We start from the raw sequence: 18,571 nt of genomic DNA, 5'->3' as shown, positions 1-18,571 counted from the left end.
CACCCTCTTTCCATGTGAGGCCGTTTACTTCTGGGCATTCCCACATGCTCACAAGCGCACACATATACACTGATTTTACAGGTGGAATCATGGGGATGGGTCAGAGGAGAAGTGGATACCAGAGAAAGGGCAAGGCAAAAAGAAGAGACTGGAGGCAGCTCTGTCATGGGACAGTGGCATCCAGTCTCCTAGCAACATGTCCACGGACCCATTGCATGGGGAGGAAGAGAGATGGGGCAGTGGCATCCCCAAGGTCCGCCTGGGCCAGAGCCATCCCCATGTCCTTCCTAGGATAGGACAGGGCCTGGGGTCAGATAGCCCATTGCTCTGGGCACCTGGAACTAGGAAGAAGCCCCACTTCCCCCTTGTAGTGAGGAAGGTGGCTACAGGAGAGCTGCCCATTTTACACTCTACAAATTGGAGTGTTTGGAATGGGTGACCTCAGGGGTTCCAAAGGCAGATGTGCCTTGGTTCTCCATCAGTGACCCACTGCACTAGACCTTGTTTTAATTTCCCAAGCAAAGAGAGGTTTAGGGGCTGGGAGGCTGAGGAATCGGGGTAGAACAGAATATGGCAGAGCACTAGGCCACAAGTTCAGCCTCTGAGGGCAAGACCAGTCCTTGTTGGACCTTGGGATCCTCATTGGAGAGATTGGAATCATTGCCTTATGGTGAGGATTCCTCATGAGTGATAGGGACACCCCTGTGCCAGTGGAGGCAAAGAGGGGGGCCAAGAGAGGCCTCCAAGGTTTCCTGCACCACTACTTCAGCCTGCAGGTCCCGCTCCTTTGCTCTCCTGGGGCTAGAGGGAGCCACTGCCTTGACAACACCGGAACAAAGGTGTATGTTTTGTTTTGTGGTTTTCCTGTCTGGGGATGCAGTGCTAGCGTTGGTCACCAGGGGGCGGGTGGCATCTTCTGCCAGCTATGCCCTTTGCTGGAGCAGTTGGAGCCCGTGCCTCAGACCAAACTTGCACCTCCCATTATTAGCATCCATCTCTTCAGTCTGAGCTGGTCAGAGGCAGGAAGCAGGTGCTTCAAGATTATCTCGTTTATTCATTCAGCAACTATGTCCTGAATGCTCATCCTGTGTCCCGTGCCGTTAGGCTCTTGGAAAAGAACCGATGTGGCCCATGCCCATCAGGAGCTCATAGCCCTGAAAGGGCAGATGGACATAGACTGACAAGCAAACACAAGTGAAAGTAAAGAGCGAACACTGTAGTGAGAAGAAGGCAGGGTGCCACAAGAAGGGCTCTGGGACCGCTAGGAGGGAGGGTCCCAAAGAACACACTGAGGGGTGACTTGTGCTATGACCAGAATGACAGGAGGAGGCCAGCTCTGCATAGGTCCAGGAAGCATGTGCCTGGGAGAGGCACAGCGGGGGCAGAATCAGAGGGAGGGTGAGGTTGGGCAGAGAGGAGGTTGGAAAGGGGGCCTTTGTGGGAGAGCAGGCCTGGGAGGGAAGGTGGGAAGGAGGGCAAGGCTGGGTCCCGGAGCCCCAAAGATTGTATTAGTTATCTCTTGCTGTGTGACACAACAACATTGCCCCAAAACTCAGTGGCTTAAAACAACAAACACTTATTATCTCACAGTTTCTGTGAATAAGGAATCTGGCATGGTTTCACTGGGTGCCTCTGCCTCAAGCTCTCTCAGGATGCTGGGGCTGCATTCTCAGCTGAGGTTCAACTGAGGGAGGATCTGCTTCAAAACTTGTGTTATTGGCAGGATTCAGGTTCTTCTGAGCTGTTGGACTGAGGGCCTTAGTGCCAGCATCCTTCCCCACTTCTGCGCTGATCTGGTCTCTCTATAGGACAGGTCTTAATATTGCAGTTTGCTTCCCCAGAGCAAAGGCTCTGAGAAGGAACACAGGAGAGAGCAAGCAAGGTGGAAGTCACAGACTTTTTGTAACCGTTTCTCGAAAGTGGTATCCCATCATTTTTGCCATAGTCTGTTCATTAGAAACAAGTCTTTAAGTCTAGTCCACACTCAGAAGCCTGATGGGCAGGCTCAAAAGGAGGGGGTTCCACGAGGATGTGTATATCAGGAGGCAGGGATCACCAGGGACCATCCTGGAGGCTGCCCACCACAGAGGCCAAGATGAGGCACTGGGGTCAAATTCTGTATATAGGGCGGGCCATGGTGGCTCAGCAGGCAAAGTTTTCGCTTGCCATGCCGGAGACCCAAGTTCAATTCCTGGTGCCTGCCCATGAAAAAAAAATTAAAATTAAAAAAATAATAAAAACTCTGTATATAACACAAAGCCATTGGAGGGCTTCATGTCAGAGGGTGACAATACTTGACTTTCTTTTAACATCAACCCTTCCAGGAAATGAGTTCAAGAGGAGAAGTGACTTTCCCATGATCACATTACCAGAACCCAGCCCTGTTTTGAGATGTACTCCATGCTGCTTCACGTCTCTTCTTGTCCTATTCCCACCTCTAAGCTTGTCCATTAGGTGCATGTGAGACCAGCCCACAGGTTTTATAGGCATTATCTCACATATACCTCTTGATATTCTTAAGTAAGTAGATGCTAGAATGATCCCCATGTGCAGGTGGTGAGATTGGGGAGGCACACTGACTGTCATGTCTGAATCTTGCTCTGTCTCCTCCAAGCTGAGGCCCAGGCTGCACCCTGGCCTTCCCCAGCAGGGAGACCCGTGTTGGCGGCACATTGTACAACTATAGAGATGTTATGGGGGAGGACAGTGAGCAGTCAGAGGAACCTTTGGGGAGGTCTCATCTCAAGAAGGGGCCTAGGTGGGGGCAGGTGATAGAGCCCCACAAACTAGGTGGCCAAGATAATACCATGACATCCCTCCTGGGCATTCTGCAACCTCCCTTCTGGCCCTTCTGGTGGGGGAAGATAGCAAATGGCTTTACCTCTCTGAGACTGGGAGTCCTGAAATATGGAAATGAAATGGTTGGATGGTTGGTTGTCCCAGCTCACTTGGTACCCATGAGCACCTGGAAGCGCCTGCCTTGGGGCACTCCTCCTCACCTGCCATCATGCTCCCTGATTCACTCCACCCCAAGCACTGCTGTCCCTTGATTTTTATAAACCTATGAATGTGGAGAAATGGCCAAGAAGAGAATCTGTTTGTTCATTCCACTGGCACCCGGACTGGGGACAGGAGATATAAAGAACCCTAACAGTTGGTTTCTGCCTCAGTAATGGGAGCTGGAGGGCCATAAAGACATTACAGAAATCTGCTAGGGGATAAGGAGGTGTTATATGGGAATTAGTGGGGAGGAGGACAGGGCAGAAAGCAGTTCCCAAAGGAGGTGTTCTATGGTCTGGGTTGATTTGGGGAGGGCAGGTGTGATGAAGATGAGGACAATACTTCAGGGCTAGCACCTATTGAGCACTACCCTAAGCTCCAGCCCCACTACCCTGTCATCACTGGTTCCTGGGGCTCTGCTTGGGATATTGAGTTGTGTGCACTTGGCTGGGGTGGCAGAGGTGGAGGTCAGTCTAGTGGGGGGATGTTGGAATGAACCTCCTCCCAAAGGCCAAGTACCTGGTGCCCATGGGGAAGGAGGAAAGCTGTTGAGATCTGAGACTGATCCAGGGAGCTCAGTTCCCAGCTAGGGGTATGTGCTGTGAGTGGAGTCTGGGAGGCATCCAGACCACACCCGGCTTCCCTTGCTTGTTGCATTTTGGTGGCAGCACCAGTAGGTGGCATGTGGCCTTCTGTGTGGACATGCTATGCACTGCACCGAGCACTTACTGTGTGCCAGGCCCTCCTGTCAGCACAGGCTCCAGCAGCAGAGAAGATAAAGTATCACCTTCTAGTTGCAAGGAGAGGAGACCGTGCTCAACTCTAAACAGACCAGGAGAGCAGTAATTTCAGGAGTGACATATGCTCTGGGTAAAATTAAATAGGATGGGGCCACAGGATAGTGAGTTGGTGGCAATGCTGGATTGCAGGGCAGGAGGCCTCCTTGAGGAGGTGACCTGAATGACAAAGAGGAGCACATATTGAGTTACAAGTTGTCAGAGGAATGAAGAGAAAAGCAGAGGAGAGCAGTAGAGAACATTGGGGAGGCAGGCGGGGGCCAGACCTATGGAGGTCAGAAGTTTGCATTTCACTCTTCACCTCGGAATTGAGATGGCTCTTCTCAGTGATTTCAAAGGCCCTTTCAGCTATGATTACACCTGTGGTTTTGAAACAGCTCTGTCACTGCTACAGGGCAGATCGTGGGTCAGAGGTCTGGGGGTTCACGTGAGAGGCAGCTGTAGGGATGGGTGGGCTGCCCATACAGGTCATAACCGGAGGGGCCCTTTCTCCAAAGAGACTTACCATAAGAGGGTTGTGGTTACTTGGAGCTCCAACATTGCTGCACTCAGTGGGGTTCAGCATTGTCCTCTTAGACTCATCTTTTGATATGTAGAAACAAGAGAAGGGACAATTGGAGTCAAAAAGCAGGACCCCAGGATCCTCCACCTCAGGATGGGCTCATGTGAGTCATCAGTGAGATGGAACACAGTGCTCGATGCAGCTGGGAATGGAGGCCATTTCTTCCTGCTGCACCCTGGGCGCTTCTGAATCCCACAAGGCCCCTTCCGCATTGAGCTACTGGGACCCCCTGAAGCCACGAGTCCTTGACAGCCAATTCACTGGTTGATTCACACAATAGACATATACGGAGGGCTTCTGCGCACCCAGCCCAGTGCTTTCCCAGGGTGCCGATGAGTCAGTAGTGAAGGAAGGCCGAGAGCAGGGGTGAGTGAAGGGCAGCAGGTATAATGGAAAAGGCACTGGACTGGGGGCCTGGGGACCTGGTTTTAGTTGCACTGTGGTTGAGGTGAGTCCTTGTCACCACTCCAGCCATGGGGGGGCCCACTCTCCAAAGTCCTTCACATATCTCTGTCCCTGTACTTGTTTGGGGGTGGGGGTGGGGGATACCTAGTAATGACAGTCAGCATGTAGCACCTGCCATGTGCCTGGCCTTGTGCCTTGTGCTCAGATTTCAGTATCTCACTGGATCTGCCTAGCAGTACGCTGTGAGAAGTACCACTGCCTCCCTCATTTATGAGTCAGGAAACTGAGGCACGTGACTCCCACAGTTAGTTAGTGGTAGAGGCTGGTGGAGAAATGTTCCTGTGTGCAGACAAGCCTGGGAAGGGCTGGGTGTGAGTGTTGGGACTGCATTCCTTCCAGTAGGTTCCCAACAGGCTGGGCTGGGCTGGGCTGGGCTGGGCCAGACTACCCCACAGTGCTGGTTGATGGTGAGAGTGAAGATGTAAACAGATCTAAGGAGCCCTTTCTTCCTCTCCCTGCCTTACTGAAAGACTTGGACTCTGATCTCTGCATGTTTTTTGGGGGGGCGGAGGGGGAGGTCTTGATTTTTGAACCTCAAATATTCACCTCCTTTCCTCCCTCCAGACAGAGGTAGGGAATAGGGGACTGAGCCCTTAGGGCTGGGCCGAGGTAGGTTTCTGCAGCTGGGGGCTGTAGCTTTGGGAAACTTGGTAGTCCCTTCCAGGGCAGTCCCCAAGGTGGGCAAGCCAGGAGGAGGGGGTGGAGTAGAAAGGGCATGGGAAGCTTTGCTGCTGCATCCTCCTAAAAATGACAAACACCAGAAGAAGGGACAGTTCCCATGGCAACCCAGAGCAGTTGCATAGCAACTGCAGGTTCCCCAAAATACTTGCCTGCAGGAAGGCTCTGGGACAGGTGCTTTCTAATAGACTATATGTGGACCTTAGCTGTCATATTCATGGCCCACACTCCTTGTGGTTGATTCCCCCACCCCCCTACTGCCAGGGCCCAGCAGCCCCCACCTCTTAGATCCTTCCTGAGGGAAACCCCAGTCCACTCCTACATTTCCTCTCCTCTCCCCACCACTCCAACCTACCAGCCACCTGGCATTGGGCAGTCCCCTAGCACTAGAGGCCATTTCCTGGATACCTAAGTGACACTTTTCATCAGAATGTCAGAGGATGTGGGGTCAGAGAGCACAATGGGAGGGGCCAGGCTTCACTCCCTTGGCTCTGGGAAAGGATGGCAGGGGCAGGGTATGGCTGAAACCTCTGGAATAGGAGACTGCAGTTCTAGGCCAGCTTTAGACTGACCCAGTATGTGACCTTGGCATGTCTTTTCTCGTTGGCCTCAGTTTCCCCATCTGTGGCCCCATCTACCCTTCTGTGTGTTCACCATTCAATGCATAAACGTTGCCCTGTGAATTGTGCCACCTACTGGGGCCTTGGGGTGAGAAGGTGAGGGGCTGGGACCAGGTCAACCTGTGCCCTTCCTCCCCTGTGGTCAAGCCCCAGGTACTCAGGTGGATGCAGATGGCGTCCCAGTTAAGGCTTTGGAGACGAACACCTGGGTTTGAATCTGAGCTTGGTGCTTATTACTTAGAATAGGTGCTAAACCCCTCTAATGCTCACTTGTTTTCCCAGCTATGAGGAGAATATCCACCTCCAGGTTTTAGTTAGGACTTAAGGAAACTGGACCCCCCTTCCCTGTCCCCCTTAGTGACCTTTAGTTTGTGACCCCGGTGCTGAGCACTGCAGGGAGCAGTGGAACAGATGAGTGCGGTGTCCAGCCAGAGAGCAAAATGACGGAGTCCCAGACGCCAGGAGAGGGCAGATTTTGGTGGATTGGGGGAGAGAGGATTATACAAAGGAGGGAAGGAAGTTCGAGGTTCAGTTGCTCTCACAAGTTCTCTGTGGGGAGAGCTATGAGGGGCGGGTCTGTTGGTGACTGCTCCCCGCCTCCAAGAGCCGTTTCTGGGTACCCTCAGGGAGCCAGGGTTTTAGTCTGACCTGTATCATTTACTCACTGTGTGACCTTAGGCCGTAACCTAACCTCTCTGGACCTCAGTCGCCCTGTCAAACAAGGAGGGGGAAAGGGGTAGGAGGGACGCTTTCTGTGTCCTGTTTCTGCCCGTCCTGAGTGCTGCTGGCAGCTGTGTTCCATCCATTTGCGGGGCCAGCGGCGGGGTTCAGGCGGATTCCATGCGGGGACTGCCCGGCAACCCCGGGTTCGGGCGCGCAGGAGGAGGTGGCAGGGCGGAGGCGGCGCAGACAAAGGCCGGGCGGTGTGTGGAGTTTCCCCCGGGCGGGGGCTGGGCGAGGGGGCGCGGCCGGGGCCCGCCGGGAGCTGTAGGCTCGGCGCCCAGCGATAGCGGGCAGCTTCCCCTGCTGGCCTGGCCCCCAACGCCCGGCGCCAGGCCCACGCAGGGGCGGGCCACCGGCAGCGGCGTTCTGCGCCCCCAAGGCGTGCCGCTGCAGTGTTCTTGCTGGACGTCCTTGTGAGCATACAGGCGGGTGAGGTGAGAGGGCACGGCTGGGGCCAGGGTCTCTGCAGCCCCAGACCTGCCGCCCAGAGAGGAGGGGGCAGGAGGCCACAGAGGTGGGAAGAAATAAAAAGGGGGACTCGCCAGCCTCCCCACCACCTCTGCACCTTTGGCAGCTTAAGCCTGTTGTCCCTGTTCTGTAGGTGCCTGATTAACAGAATGGAGACTGCCCAGTCCTCGGGGCAGGATAAGAGAGGGAGGGGTCTGCCCTGGGCCTGGAGGTCACCTTCTGAATTGTGATCCAAATCAGTTACCCTGAAGAGGCACAGGGTCTCTTTTCTGGTTAGAATCCTGGTGTGCCCACCTGACTGTGTGTACCTGGTGGGAGCAGGGAGTAGATGGTCTGTTCAGTTGAGACAAAGTTTCTTTGGCCAGTAAGTGGCCCTGAGTCCTGGAACTTATCTATCCCTCCCATCCCCACCCTTCCTGGGACTCCACCTTGGCCCTAGAATGTCTGTCCCAGGAGACTGGGGGTGGGGTGGGGGTGGAGAGTCAGGCGATGTACCTGAAACTATTCAGCTCAAAAATGGGAGGGGGAGAATGTGGGAGGGAGCATAAAGGGGAGAGGGGATTGTGGGGAGGGGTTCTTGCCCCATCCCACCCTCACCTGTCTGGGCTGTGGCCTAAGGGAGAGGGGAAACCCAGCTCCATCAGGATCGTTTCACCCAGGGGGCTGAACCCTGGTGGGCTGGGCCAGCAGAAGGCCAGGAGATGGTGACAGCTGGCATGCGAAAGGTCAGGGCTGTCTAGAGGTCGAGGGGAAGAAAGAAGTCTGGAATCTGGGTTGGAATCTGGGTTTTGATGTTGACTTGTATGACCTCTGGCAGGTAGGTTACTTAACTCCTCTGCGACTGGGTTGCCTCATCTGTGGACTCTACTGGATATAAAGGTACTGAAATGTTCCTAAAGCACCCAGCACCATTCTTGGCACAAGCAAGCCTTCAGCAGATGTTAGGAAATATCTGTTGTCTGCCCCCACCCCCCTTTCAGCAAGGCAGACGGCCATTATGACCTACCAACAGTGAAGGTAGACACCAACTGCCCATGGGGACCCAGGGCACAAAGGTGGAGAGACAGAGGCACCTTTGGGCCGTGAGTTGATGTCACAGGTGGGCGAACACCGGCCAAAAGAAGCTGAGTAAATTTCCCAGGCCATATGGCAAGCCCCACCTGGATCTTCTTCCTAAATGGAACCGGGTTCCAGACCTTTCCTCCCTCCAAGGCAGGGCGCCCTGACCGGAGGTTACCTGGGGCTGTGCTTTGTCCTTCAGTTGCTCAAGGATGAGGTAGTCACCTGACCTGAGGCCCTGGGCAGTCAGGGAGGCGACTGGAGTGGCCATGGGCTCGAAGCTGCAGTGGCTTCAGGAGGAAGAGAGGAGGGCAAGGGAGGAAGGGCAGGCAAGTAGTACCCAGCCTGCCCATCTGCCCTTCTCTATCTCTTCTTCCCACTCACAGCAGATGCTTATGATTCTGTGGGGTTTCCAGAGGAGTTTCCCTTCCCAGCCTCGTGGGGCCAGGAACAGAGCACAAGCCTCCTTCCTCCCCTGAACAGACCTGGAAGGAGCAGGCCCAGGGCAGGCACGGGAGGGGCACAGAAGCAAACATCCAGGCCATGAGCGAGCACGCTCATCTACAGTCTGGAGCTCCTGGGTGGCCTTCATTCTCTGGCAGACCTTCAGGGGTAGGGGTTATACCTGGGGCTTCTGGGCCTGCAGGGGTGGGCTGTGTCTCTTCTGTTGTGTGAACTTGGAGCTGTGTGCTCACATCTTGGGAGCATCTCCCTCCCTTTGGGCCACTATGTTCATGTTTAGCACATATATGGCTGGGTTGGTGATTGTGTAACCACTGGCATGCATGCCCTGGACTGGATGAGGCCGACTGTGGCTCAGCAAGCATGTATGAAAGGGCATGTATGGCTGGTGTGGAGACAAAACAGCTGGCGCCTGGGTCTGGGAGGGCACATGTGTACTGAGGTGTATAGGGGTAGGTGTTTGCATCTTGCTCTTCTCAAAGCACCAGATCCAAGCCTTGATCGTGAGGAGGCGTGGGTGTTTGTGACCCAGCCCTCAGCAGCTCTGAGTGCTGGTTTTCTCATCAGGTAATGGGTGAGGGCAGAGTTACTTTGATTTTGAAGTACCTAGCACGGTAACTGGCACACACAGTCACTCTGTTGGCCTGGTAGGTTATGGAGACCTATATCAGCTCCTACAGGGTCCCAGGCGAGGGAGAGCACTTGTCATCTCCTTTTCAGACATCACAGACATGGGCAAGTGAAGGCAGGGGGGAGAGAATTTTGAGCATCGGCTTCTGTAGGAGAAACCACGGGAGGAACAGAGTCTAAGGAGTTGGCAGAGGAACAGCAGGGGGCAGGCAGGTGCTCAGAGGCAGTGTCTCTGAAACCATCACTCAACCCAGGGCCCTGGAAATCCAAGGCATTGCCTCCCCTCTTGCCCTGGGGGAGCATCCTTGCCGGAGAAGGACTGTGGGAAAAGAGGCAGTGGGAACCAGCGCTGTTCCTCCCCACCCCCTTCAGCAGCCAGCTGGAGCTCCAGGCCCTTCCCAGTGGCCAGGCAGTTCAGGGTGTCCCTCTCTGAAAGGGTAGCCCTGCTTCCCAGACCCTTAGCCGTTCAGGCAGTCAGCAGGCGGGTGGTGGCACCAGGGACACAGTGTTCCTGGCACGGCGGGCAGCCTCCCACACAAGGACTCATTTGTCTGAGTTCCCCTTTCCCTGGAACCCTGGTGACCAGGGTCTGCTGGGCACAGGGGCCTGGATTTTGCTTAATCCCTCCCCCGACCCCTAACCTTAAAGCCTGTACTTTGGGGAGGGGTTTCTGGGCCCATGTCCAAACCACACTAGAGCCAGAGCAACCACTGCTTACCTGGGGAGCCAAGACCAATTCCCAAAGAATTCTTATTGGGCCAGGAACTCAGGAAGAGAAAAATTCCTGGATCAAACCAGAGTTGAACTGACCATCTACTTCCCCCCACTGGTATCCCAGGGCAGACTGGCTTCTGGGAACCTCCAGGCCTGCTTCAAAGAAAAGTGTCTCCTGCTTCCCAGAAAGCCAGGCTTCTATCCTCCCTCCCAACTTGCCCTGCCTGGGCTCGCCTCCTATTATTATTCCTTGCCTTCTGGAAAGCGCTTTGATGGAAAGCCGGTTGACAGAGGCAGCCTTGCCCTTCCCATGCCCTTCCATCCCTCAGGCTCTTCTCCAGCGTCTCCTCTTCCTCCAGAAAGCTTTCCTGGTAATCCTTCCCGCAAGGAGTATTTTGGCCTGGACAACTGAATATTTTAGAGTCTAGGACCTTTGAAGCTGGAAGGAGTCATCAGGGCCATCAAGTTCATTTGTTCTTTATGTATTTAAGTGCCTACTGTGTGCCATGCATACATCAGGGAACAAAGTACCTGCTCTCGAGAAGCTCTCAAGAAGCTTATGTTCAAACCCCCAGGTAGGGAACACTGTCTTAGAATACCAGGGCTCTTTCCTCTGAGCCACAATACCACCCGTGTGACAGTGTGTGTGCGTGTGCCTTCATGAGTGTATACCCAGCCATCCCCCACTAGCAGTTATGGGAGCTCAGTGCATGCTGGGCATCGTTCTGGGCACTCGGGTGTGGAGGGGTGAACAGAACAGACGTGGCCCTGCCCTCGGGAAGCTAGGGCCTCACTTTCAGGGGTGGGTGTGAAACCACCCCACAGCAGATGGGTTATTTTGTTAGTGTTCTCCTTCAAGTCTTTACTCACTTGTTGCTTTCTCAGCTTGCCCATCTCATTAAAAATTGCAGCACACCCACCGCTAGCATGCCCAATTCCCCTTACCCTAGTCTATCTCCTTCAGGTAGGTATTTTATTTGTTATATTCTCAGTACCAGAAGGTGATTTTTATCCGCTTTGTTTCCTGGTGTGTAGCCAGCGCTGGAACAGTATCTGATGCGTGCTCGGTGTTCAGTAAGCTGATGTGAGCAGAATGTGTGATTGGTGTCACTCATGCCCCACGGCCACACTGTGGTCTGCGTGCAGTTTAGGCTGCAAACTTTGTTATGGGTCCTCAGTGACATAAATAGAGAAACTGAATTTGTTTAGAAGCTTTGATGGCAACTTGATATTGCTGTGACATTTTAATTGCATTTTGCAAACGTATCAGTGTGCCCTGAAGAACGACTGGCTCTTCACCATAGAGAATATCCTGGGTTTTTAGATATGTTTGGGATAACGTATCTTCAACATGTAGTATATGCCAAGTCCTGTCCTAAGTGCTTCCCATCCGGTATTTCATTTACTCCTTCAACCTTTTTGAGGCAGATATCACCCCCATTTATGGGCCAGGAAACCGAGGCTCAGAAGGGAGAAGTAAGTTACCCTTCCTTCTTTTGCCAGCCAGTAAGTGGCAGTCTAGGGATTTGAGCCTGGACTCTCTCTGCCCACGGCCCCAGCACCACTGCTCTAATCCTTTCAGCCAGAGCCAGGGCAGGGAAGGAGGAGCCATTCTCAGCTGCCGTGGGAGGAGGGAGCTGCCCATTGCCCTCCACAGTGCTGGATCCTGCCAGGGCATGAAACCTGTGGGAGGGGCTGGGACAGGGCCTGGTTTCTGGAATCCTCAGCTTCTTGGCAACCTGCATGACTCTGGACGGGTGAAAGGGACCGGCAGGCGGGCAGCCAGCGCAGGGAGTACTACGGTGGGTGAATCAGAGGCAGGAGAAGCTGACAGCTCAGCTGCTGTACTGCCTGGGGTGGAGCCAAGCCTCAGTTGCCAAAATAAGCTCGGCCCCTCTTTGCATTTCTCTTCCCCCTAATTCCCCAAGTGGCCCACCAGCCCCACTCCTTGGCAGGTGCTTCCTGTGGCTGTGCCATTCCCTGGGGTCCCTGGCTCTCCCCAGCCAGGAGCAGTGGAGAGCCTTTCACTAGTCACTCTGAGGTTCTGGTCCTGGGCCTCACTGGCCCTCCAAATCAGGCACAGCTGAGATACTTGCCCACCATTGAAGGGTGGCTGTGAGGTTAAATTCTCTTTTTTGTGAAAAGCTGTTTTTATGTTCATGGAAAGGACAACTGGGAGCATGGACCTCAGAGTCAGTCAAGGTTGGAAATTCTGCTAGGCAAGTTTAGTTCTGTCTCTAAGCTTCTGTCCCTTAACGCACCTGCAAAACCTACCTCACACGTCATGCTGATTAATGATCTCTACACTGGGACATCAGCGAATGACAGAAATGTTGGGGGGTTGTTAACTGTGGCCTAGGCACCGGGTGGGGAGGCAGGGTAGTGTCAAACGGGAGAGAGCATGCTGCCCCGGGGGCCAGACAGGCCTGGGCACACCCCTGGCCTTGGCATTGTCCCACTGTGTGACCTTGAGTAAGTCATTTGTCTTCTCTGGGCCGCAGTTTTCTCAGCTTTATAACACATAAGTACTGTGGCTTCATCTGCTTCTCAGGTGCTGTGTGGAAAAGTGGTTTGTTCCCGCCACAGAATGCTAAAGTCAGGGCGAGGCTGGCCTCTGTGATGCGTGGCATGGGGAGGGAGTCAGGAGTGTCAGATGTCTGCAGCGTGCCCCAGTCCCTGGGAGTCTCACAGTCAGAGCAGAGGTCGGGATGTGCCCTGGATCTACACCTTTGTCCAGGCTCTAGCAGCCCAGGTGCCAGAGCCCGAGCTCTGGGGGCTGAGTTGTGTCACGGCCCCTAGTGCAGAGCCAGGCACGCGGAAGGCTGGCAGTGACTGTGCTGAGTGACACCAGGATGGGCCTCAGGTTCCCAGAAACAAAGTGGAAGGAGAGTTGGGCTCTCTCCCCAGCAGGCCCCGGAGTCAGGTCAGGAGGTAGCAGGACAGAGGAGCAAAAGCCAGGCCCGCAGCCGTTCCTATCTGCTTCCTGCACAGGATGTCGTGCGGAGTAAACAGCTTCACATCCCAGTCACCGCGCTGGCTCTGAGTCACAGCTCCTAGCGACAGCTATGCTGTGTTTATAAACAATATGCCTCACACCCGACTGGGGCTTGTCCCCTGGGGGATCCTGGAAAGGATGAGAGGGCACCCCCTCTCCTGGGCACACAAAGCAGGCACTCCAGATGCCCCACGAATGCTTCTCTCCACCCAGAAAGGTCTTGAGACCGGGGCTGAGGGGAGCGTGGGTGCACGCCTGTGCACGTGTGCGTCCGCAAGTCGGGTTGTGGTGCGTCTGGGCTTGTGTGGGTCTGGGCAGGTGTGTTATTGCAGGGCCGAGCACATGGGGACAGTGGAGCCTGTCTCCAGGCAGTTGTGAGCGCTCACGGGGATTACACCCACACAGCGCTCCGTGCACAATAGGTCCTGAGGAGACCCGGCCCTGGAAAGCGGCTGAAATGGTGGCGGTGTGCAGGTGGAGCTCCCCTGACAATTCTCGCACCCAGCCCCCAGCCCCCAAAGTCATGGCTGTTTGTGGCTGGGTTTCGTTCCAGGCGGTGACAGTGATGTGGTGCATCATGTGGCGACACCAGCCGGCCGGGAACAAAGGCGCCTCTGCTCTCCCCCAGGGCTGGCGGCGGCTGCGGGACCATATGGGAGGGAGGAGGGGTGGATGCACGCCCTGCTCCTCCCCTCCTGCCGGCCCCTCCTCCCTCCAGGCCCCCACATTTCTGGGCTGCAGCTGGTCCTGCCCTGACTGCCTGGCTGTGACTCAGGCCCTCGGCCTTCCCGGTGAGCTCACTGCCTGCTGGGCTGGGGCAGCCCTGCCCGGCCCTGGCCCTGGGTGGACCGAGAAGGAGTAAACCCGGATTGGGCCCTGAGGCCGGGGCTCAGCTGGAGGCTGGGTGGCAGTGCAGTGGGAATGTGGGGTTAACAGGTTCGGGAGGTTGACGGGAACAGAGGAAAGCTTCAAAATGTGGCACTTACGAGTCGTGGAAACAGATGGTAAGAGGTCAGAGCCTGGGACTTTGTGGGCAATTCGATAATTATTGAATCAAAAGACATGAAAGCACACCCACACCTCCCAGGGCAGCCTGGTTTGTTATTGACCTTCTCCACTCCTGCTCCTCTGCGTTTTTCCAGGGGTCTCTTTTAGCTCTCACCCCACCCCCAAAACACCACTCCCCCCATGTGTTCACCTTGCAGGAACCACTTTTTCATCCCTTCTAACAGTCCCACCTTGCAAACAAGGAAACCGAGGCTCAGGGAAGGCCTTACCCCGCTCCCTTATTTCATCTCATGTCCTCAAAGCTCCGAGAGGGCTCAGTGTCGAACACACAGCGGCAAACTGAACCATGTAGCTGCAGTGCCCATGGCCATGCAGCCGGGCAGTAGGCAGCACAGGGGTGAGAAGACAAGGTTGAGGGCAGTGCCAGCACCCCAGGGTTAGTGTCCACACAGGATCCCCCTCCCCACAAGATCAAGTGCCCAGGGCGTGGGGGGGCCAGGATTGGGGGTAGCTGAGCAGCTGGGCTTTGTGAGGTCTCCTGTGCCGGTCTCAGCCCCAGGGGAGGAGGGCACCAGAGGCTCAGATGTGGTGGGCTGCCTTGTAGCATCCCACTGTGTGTGCTGCTGTCACATCAACAAACGTGTTTTCTACTGAGATCTGTTGCAAGGCCCACACTCTGAGTGGTGGGCAGACCCCAAGGCTGTGGTACCCCTGGAAAACGCGCAATATCTGCCAACATTTTTAGTGTCTATTTGGTGCTGTGCTGTGGGACAGACACGTTACCCCATCACTGTCTCTATGCCTCAAATGACCCTGTGAGATATTCAGAGCTCAGGTCTGCTGAGCAGGGACCATGAGCCAGGCCCCATGCTGAGTTTTTGTTGACATCCCCAACACACTTGTGCATTCTGCAGACGAGGACACTAAGGCCCAGAGGTGCCCTGGTCACTGAGTAAGTGGAGTCAGGATTTGAATCCTGGGCTGATTTTAGAGCCTTCTTTGCTCTGTTGTTTCTCGAAGATCAGGGTTGAGTGTCAGCTGTGCTGCAGGAGGCCAGGGATGAGACAGGACTCCCAGCCTCTGGGGCACAGAGCAGGAAATATGCGGAATGAAGGAAGGGGAAGAGGCATGGTTAGCAAGGGGGACAGTCAGGGACAGTGCTGCTGTGCTAGTGCCATGGTCAGAGAAGACCTCTCTGGGTAAGGACCCAAACGCTGAGTACACTGGGGAAGGGCCTGACTCGGAGCAGGGGACACGCCGCACTGGCCCCGAGGCAGGAACAAGCTTGCAGTTGTTGCAGCAGCAGCCAAGAGGTCACAGTGGCTGGAGGGGAATGAGCAGGGGGTACCTAAGTGGAGGTGAGGGCAGGGTCACTGCCATCGGGTGGGGGCCTCATGGAGCAGGTGAGGACTTGCAGTTCTCTTCTGGGTGTGACAGAAACTGTTGGAGGGATTTTGGTGGAGAAGAGACATGATCCAGTCACTGGGGGAGGGGGGTGCAGGGAGGCAGTGAGGCAGCTGCTGCAGGGCCCGGTTGAAGCAAACCTCCCCACCCCCCTCACCCCACTGCGGTTTGCAGCTGTGGGCTTCCCCTGCTGACACTGTGGGTGTTCCCGAAGCCTCTCCCACCATGCTGGGCTGGCATGGTGTCAACAGATGGAGCTCACCCACATTCCCCTAGAGAGCCCTCACCCCAAGGGGTTCCTAACTCATATCCCTGGAATTCTTTCTTCCTTGAAAGAAATTCTGCAGGCACCCAATGGGTGAGAGTTCAAGGTCAGGAGCTCTGGGTGAAGCCATGGAGGGGCAAAAGATGGGAAGGGATTTTAGTTTGAAGATGTCCCCCCTCCTCTTTCCAATATCACAGATAAGGAAACTGAGGCCCAGAGAGAGGAGGAACTCACAAGTCCCAGAGGGAGACAGTGCCAGGCGTGACAGGAATCAGGCCCGACCGAGCTCTCAGGCTTTTAGCTGCCTGCTCAGCTGGGCCTCTGCACCCCACAAAGCCATCGGAAGAGGATGTGAAATACTCAGAAAGGCAGCAAGCCAGGGGCTGGCAGGGTTCCAGTGGGGTTCCGTGTCAGGGAGGGATGCTGAGCCCAGACCACCCCCGCCAAGGCCCAGGGACTTCTGCAGGGCAGCTCGGGAGCCCTTGCCTGCCTCCTCCCCTCCCTGCCTCTGCAACGCCTGCCCAGGCTGCCGTCTTCCACTCAGAGCCAGGTTCTGGATGTCCACCCAGTCGGGATCCCGGGAAGGGAAGGAGGTCGCTGCTCAGCCTCTGACTTTGTGGGCGTGGGGATCTGGGCTCTGGACTCTGATAAGAGTCTGTGCTTATTAGACACGGGTCCTGGACTGTCCCTGTGAGCTCTTGGGCAAATCCCTGCTTTCTCCAGGCCTCGGTTTTCCATTTGTAAAATGGATGTGTTGGGCTGCATCAGTGACTTCCAGTGTCTGGTCTGCAACCAAATGAGAAAAGGGGGGACAAAACAAGGAGTTTTTCCTAAAGATAAAAGTTTTAATTTAATGGCTGCCCTTTTCTCTGATGGTATGCCTTTCCTAGTTATTTTTGGTGATTTTTTTTTCTGAAATGTTAGTAATGGTAGTTAGCAGTGGTTTTTGTTTTACTACCTTACTTGGCAAAATTAAAAGTAGGCAACCCTAGGTTGGTCTCCACAGTTAACATGAAATCGTGTGTCTGGGTGCCGGGACCTAGAAGGACTCTGAGGTCCTGCTACCCGTGTTTCTGAAGCTGAGGCCTAGGGGTGGGCAGGGAAGGCTTCTGGAATGAGATGGTGACTCAGAGCAAGTGGGGGTCTCCTCCTCCCGTAGCTCCTGGCTGGGCTCATACCTGCCTAGTGGCTCCTCAGCCCTGGCCTCTCCTGACCAAGCCATTTGAGTAGTCTTATGTTTTGTGCAGAATATGCTGAGTGACTTCAGTACTCACCCCAGCTTTCACCCTTCCGACTGTGTGATGATTCCTGGCACCTCCCCCCCACACACACACACACACATAGGGGTTAGGGTGTGGGAGGGACGAATGGGGCCTCGGGTATTGGAGGAGAGAGCCGGACCCACCCCAACTGGAGTGGGTCTGAGCTAGAGCTGCTGGCCCAGCTCAGGAGAGTCCCATGCACCCTTCTTTGGCTGGCCCGTGGCCTGCTCCAAGTGGGAATTCCTGGCCCTGCCCATCATGAGAGTGTTATGACAGCCATGCAGGTGATACTTGGCCTAGGCACTCGGGAGCTCGACTCCACTCAGACAGGTAGACAGGTGGGCAGGCGGGCAGAGGGCCTCCCACAGACCCTACTCCCCAACCTGGCTCCTGCCCCACCATGGCCCGGGCAGCAGGCTGGGCACCAGGCAGGCCCGCCGTGTCCCCGGGGAGGAAGGGCTGGGTGTTGTTTGCCTGTGTCTCTGTGGTGGCTGCCAGGCGATCGGCCATCGCCCGCCGTGCCGCTCTCCGAAGCCCTACACCTTTACTGGCACCTTTACTGGCACCAGCTACAGAGGTAAGTTTCCAGGGCAACTAGTGCCTTTGCCAGGGAGAAGCTGGGTGGATCAGGGCCGCTTCCGTGTTGGAACTGGTTGAAAGAGTTTGGCTGGAAGCTGCCAGGGGGAGGCTCCGTCTCCCATCCCAGGCGTGAGAGAGGCGGCTGAGCATTGCTGGGCTGATGGTGCCCGAGTTCCTACTCCTGGCCAACATCTCTACCTCCCCTCAAGCCTAGGGGGTGGGGGGAACAGCTGTGGGCTGTCCGAACTGCTCCCATTTCAGGTGGGTCTGCTCCGATTACAAAGGACTTTTGGGTATTGTTTTATCATCTCTTCTCCTCAAGAATTCTGAGAGCCAGGTGCCATTGTTTATTATTGCTATTATTGTTCCCATCTTATTGATGGAGTAACTAAAGCTTGGGAGGTAAACTGAGGCTAGGAAAGGGCAGAACAGGAACTTGAACCCAAATCTAGGTTGTAAATCTTAGCAGAGGGAGAGAGCATTTCCCAAACTTACAGGAAAGAATGGCCCCTTAGGGCTACACCAAACCCCACGGCTCTGGGATGGTTTTCAGCAGGCACTTTCTTAAATGTTTCAGAGGAGCTTGGGCTGGCAGCTGGCTGACCACCCACAGTGATGGCAAGATAACGCAGGAAGAACCAGGGATCCCTGGAGATACTGGGACCCTCGAGGCGTGTTGGTAGCTTTTCAGGCAGGGTGTGGTATCTCCTACCCAACACAGTTGTGGGATTTTGCTGTCTCCCCATCAGGGCTGACACTGTGATTCCCACTAGTTCATTGGTACCTTCCTTCCCATGGATCCACCTCCTGTATCCTTGGCCTCAGCCACAGACAGAGAGGCCATGAGTGCCCAGAGCTCTTGCCACCAGCCTGGCCTCCG

At 55.2% G+C, this 18,571-nt stretch overlaps 1 protein-coding gene and 1 long non-coding RNA gene across 4 annotated transcripts in view; one reads left to right on the top strand and one right to left on the bottom strand.

Moving 5' to 3' along the window:
• RALGDS (ral guanine nucleotide dissociation stimulator) overlaps nt 1–18,571 on the top strand; it is a 49,923-nt gene that overhangs the window by 505 nt on the left and 30,847 nt on the right. The window contains exon 1 of one of the 2 annotated variants that reach the window (XM_077147558.1): nt 15,831–17,689. The exons of the other annotated variant lie outside the window; for it this stretch is intronic. Coding sequence (XP_077003673.1) covers nt 17,513–17,689 — 177 coding nt within the window. The 5' untranslated portion in view covers nt 15,831–17,512. Of the gene's footprint in view, nt 1–15,830; nt 17,690–18,571 lie in introns of those variants that run through there. 2 annotated transcript variants of the gene reach the window in all.
• On the bottom strand, nt 1,213–7,052 carry LOC143673252 (uncharacterized). Of its 2 annotated transcripts, none has more exons than XR_013170275.1 (4): nt 6,485–7,052; nt 4,303–4,379; nt 3,730–3,956; nt 1,213–2,198 (listed from the first exon to the last, which is right to left on the bottom strand). It is a non-coding gene; the product is annotated as an uncharacterized LOC143673252 (long non-coding RNA). The 2 variants fall into 2 exon arrangements; XR_013170274.1 differs by lacking the exon at nt 6,485–7,052 and adding an exon at nt 5,655–6,457.

The sequence above is a fragment of the Tamandua tetradactyla genome, chromosome 2, assembly GCF_023851605.1.
Source record: "Tamandua tetradactyla isolate mTamTet1 chromosome 2, mTamTet1.pri, whole genome shotgun sequence".
Taxonomy (NCBI): Eukaryota; Metazoa; Chordata; class Mammalia; order Pilosa; family Myrmecophagidae; genus Tamandua; species Tamandua tetradactyla.
The sequence above is the reverse complement of the archived record's forward strand: the minus strand, read 5'-3'. Positions and strand labels throughout refer to the sequence as shown.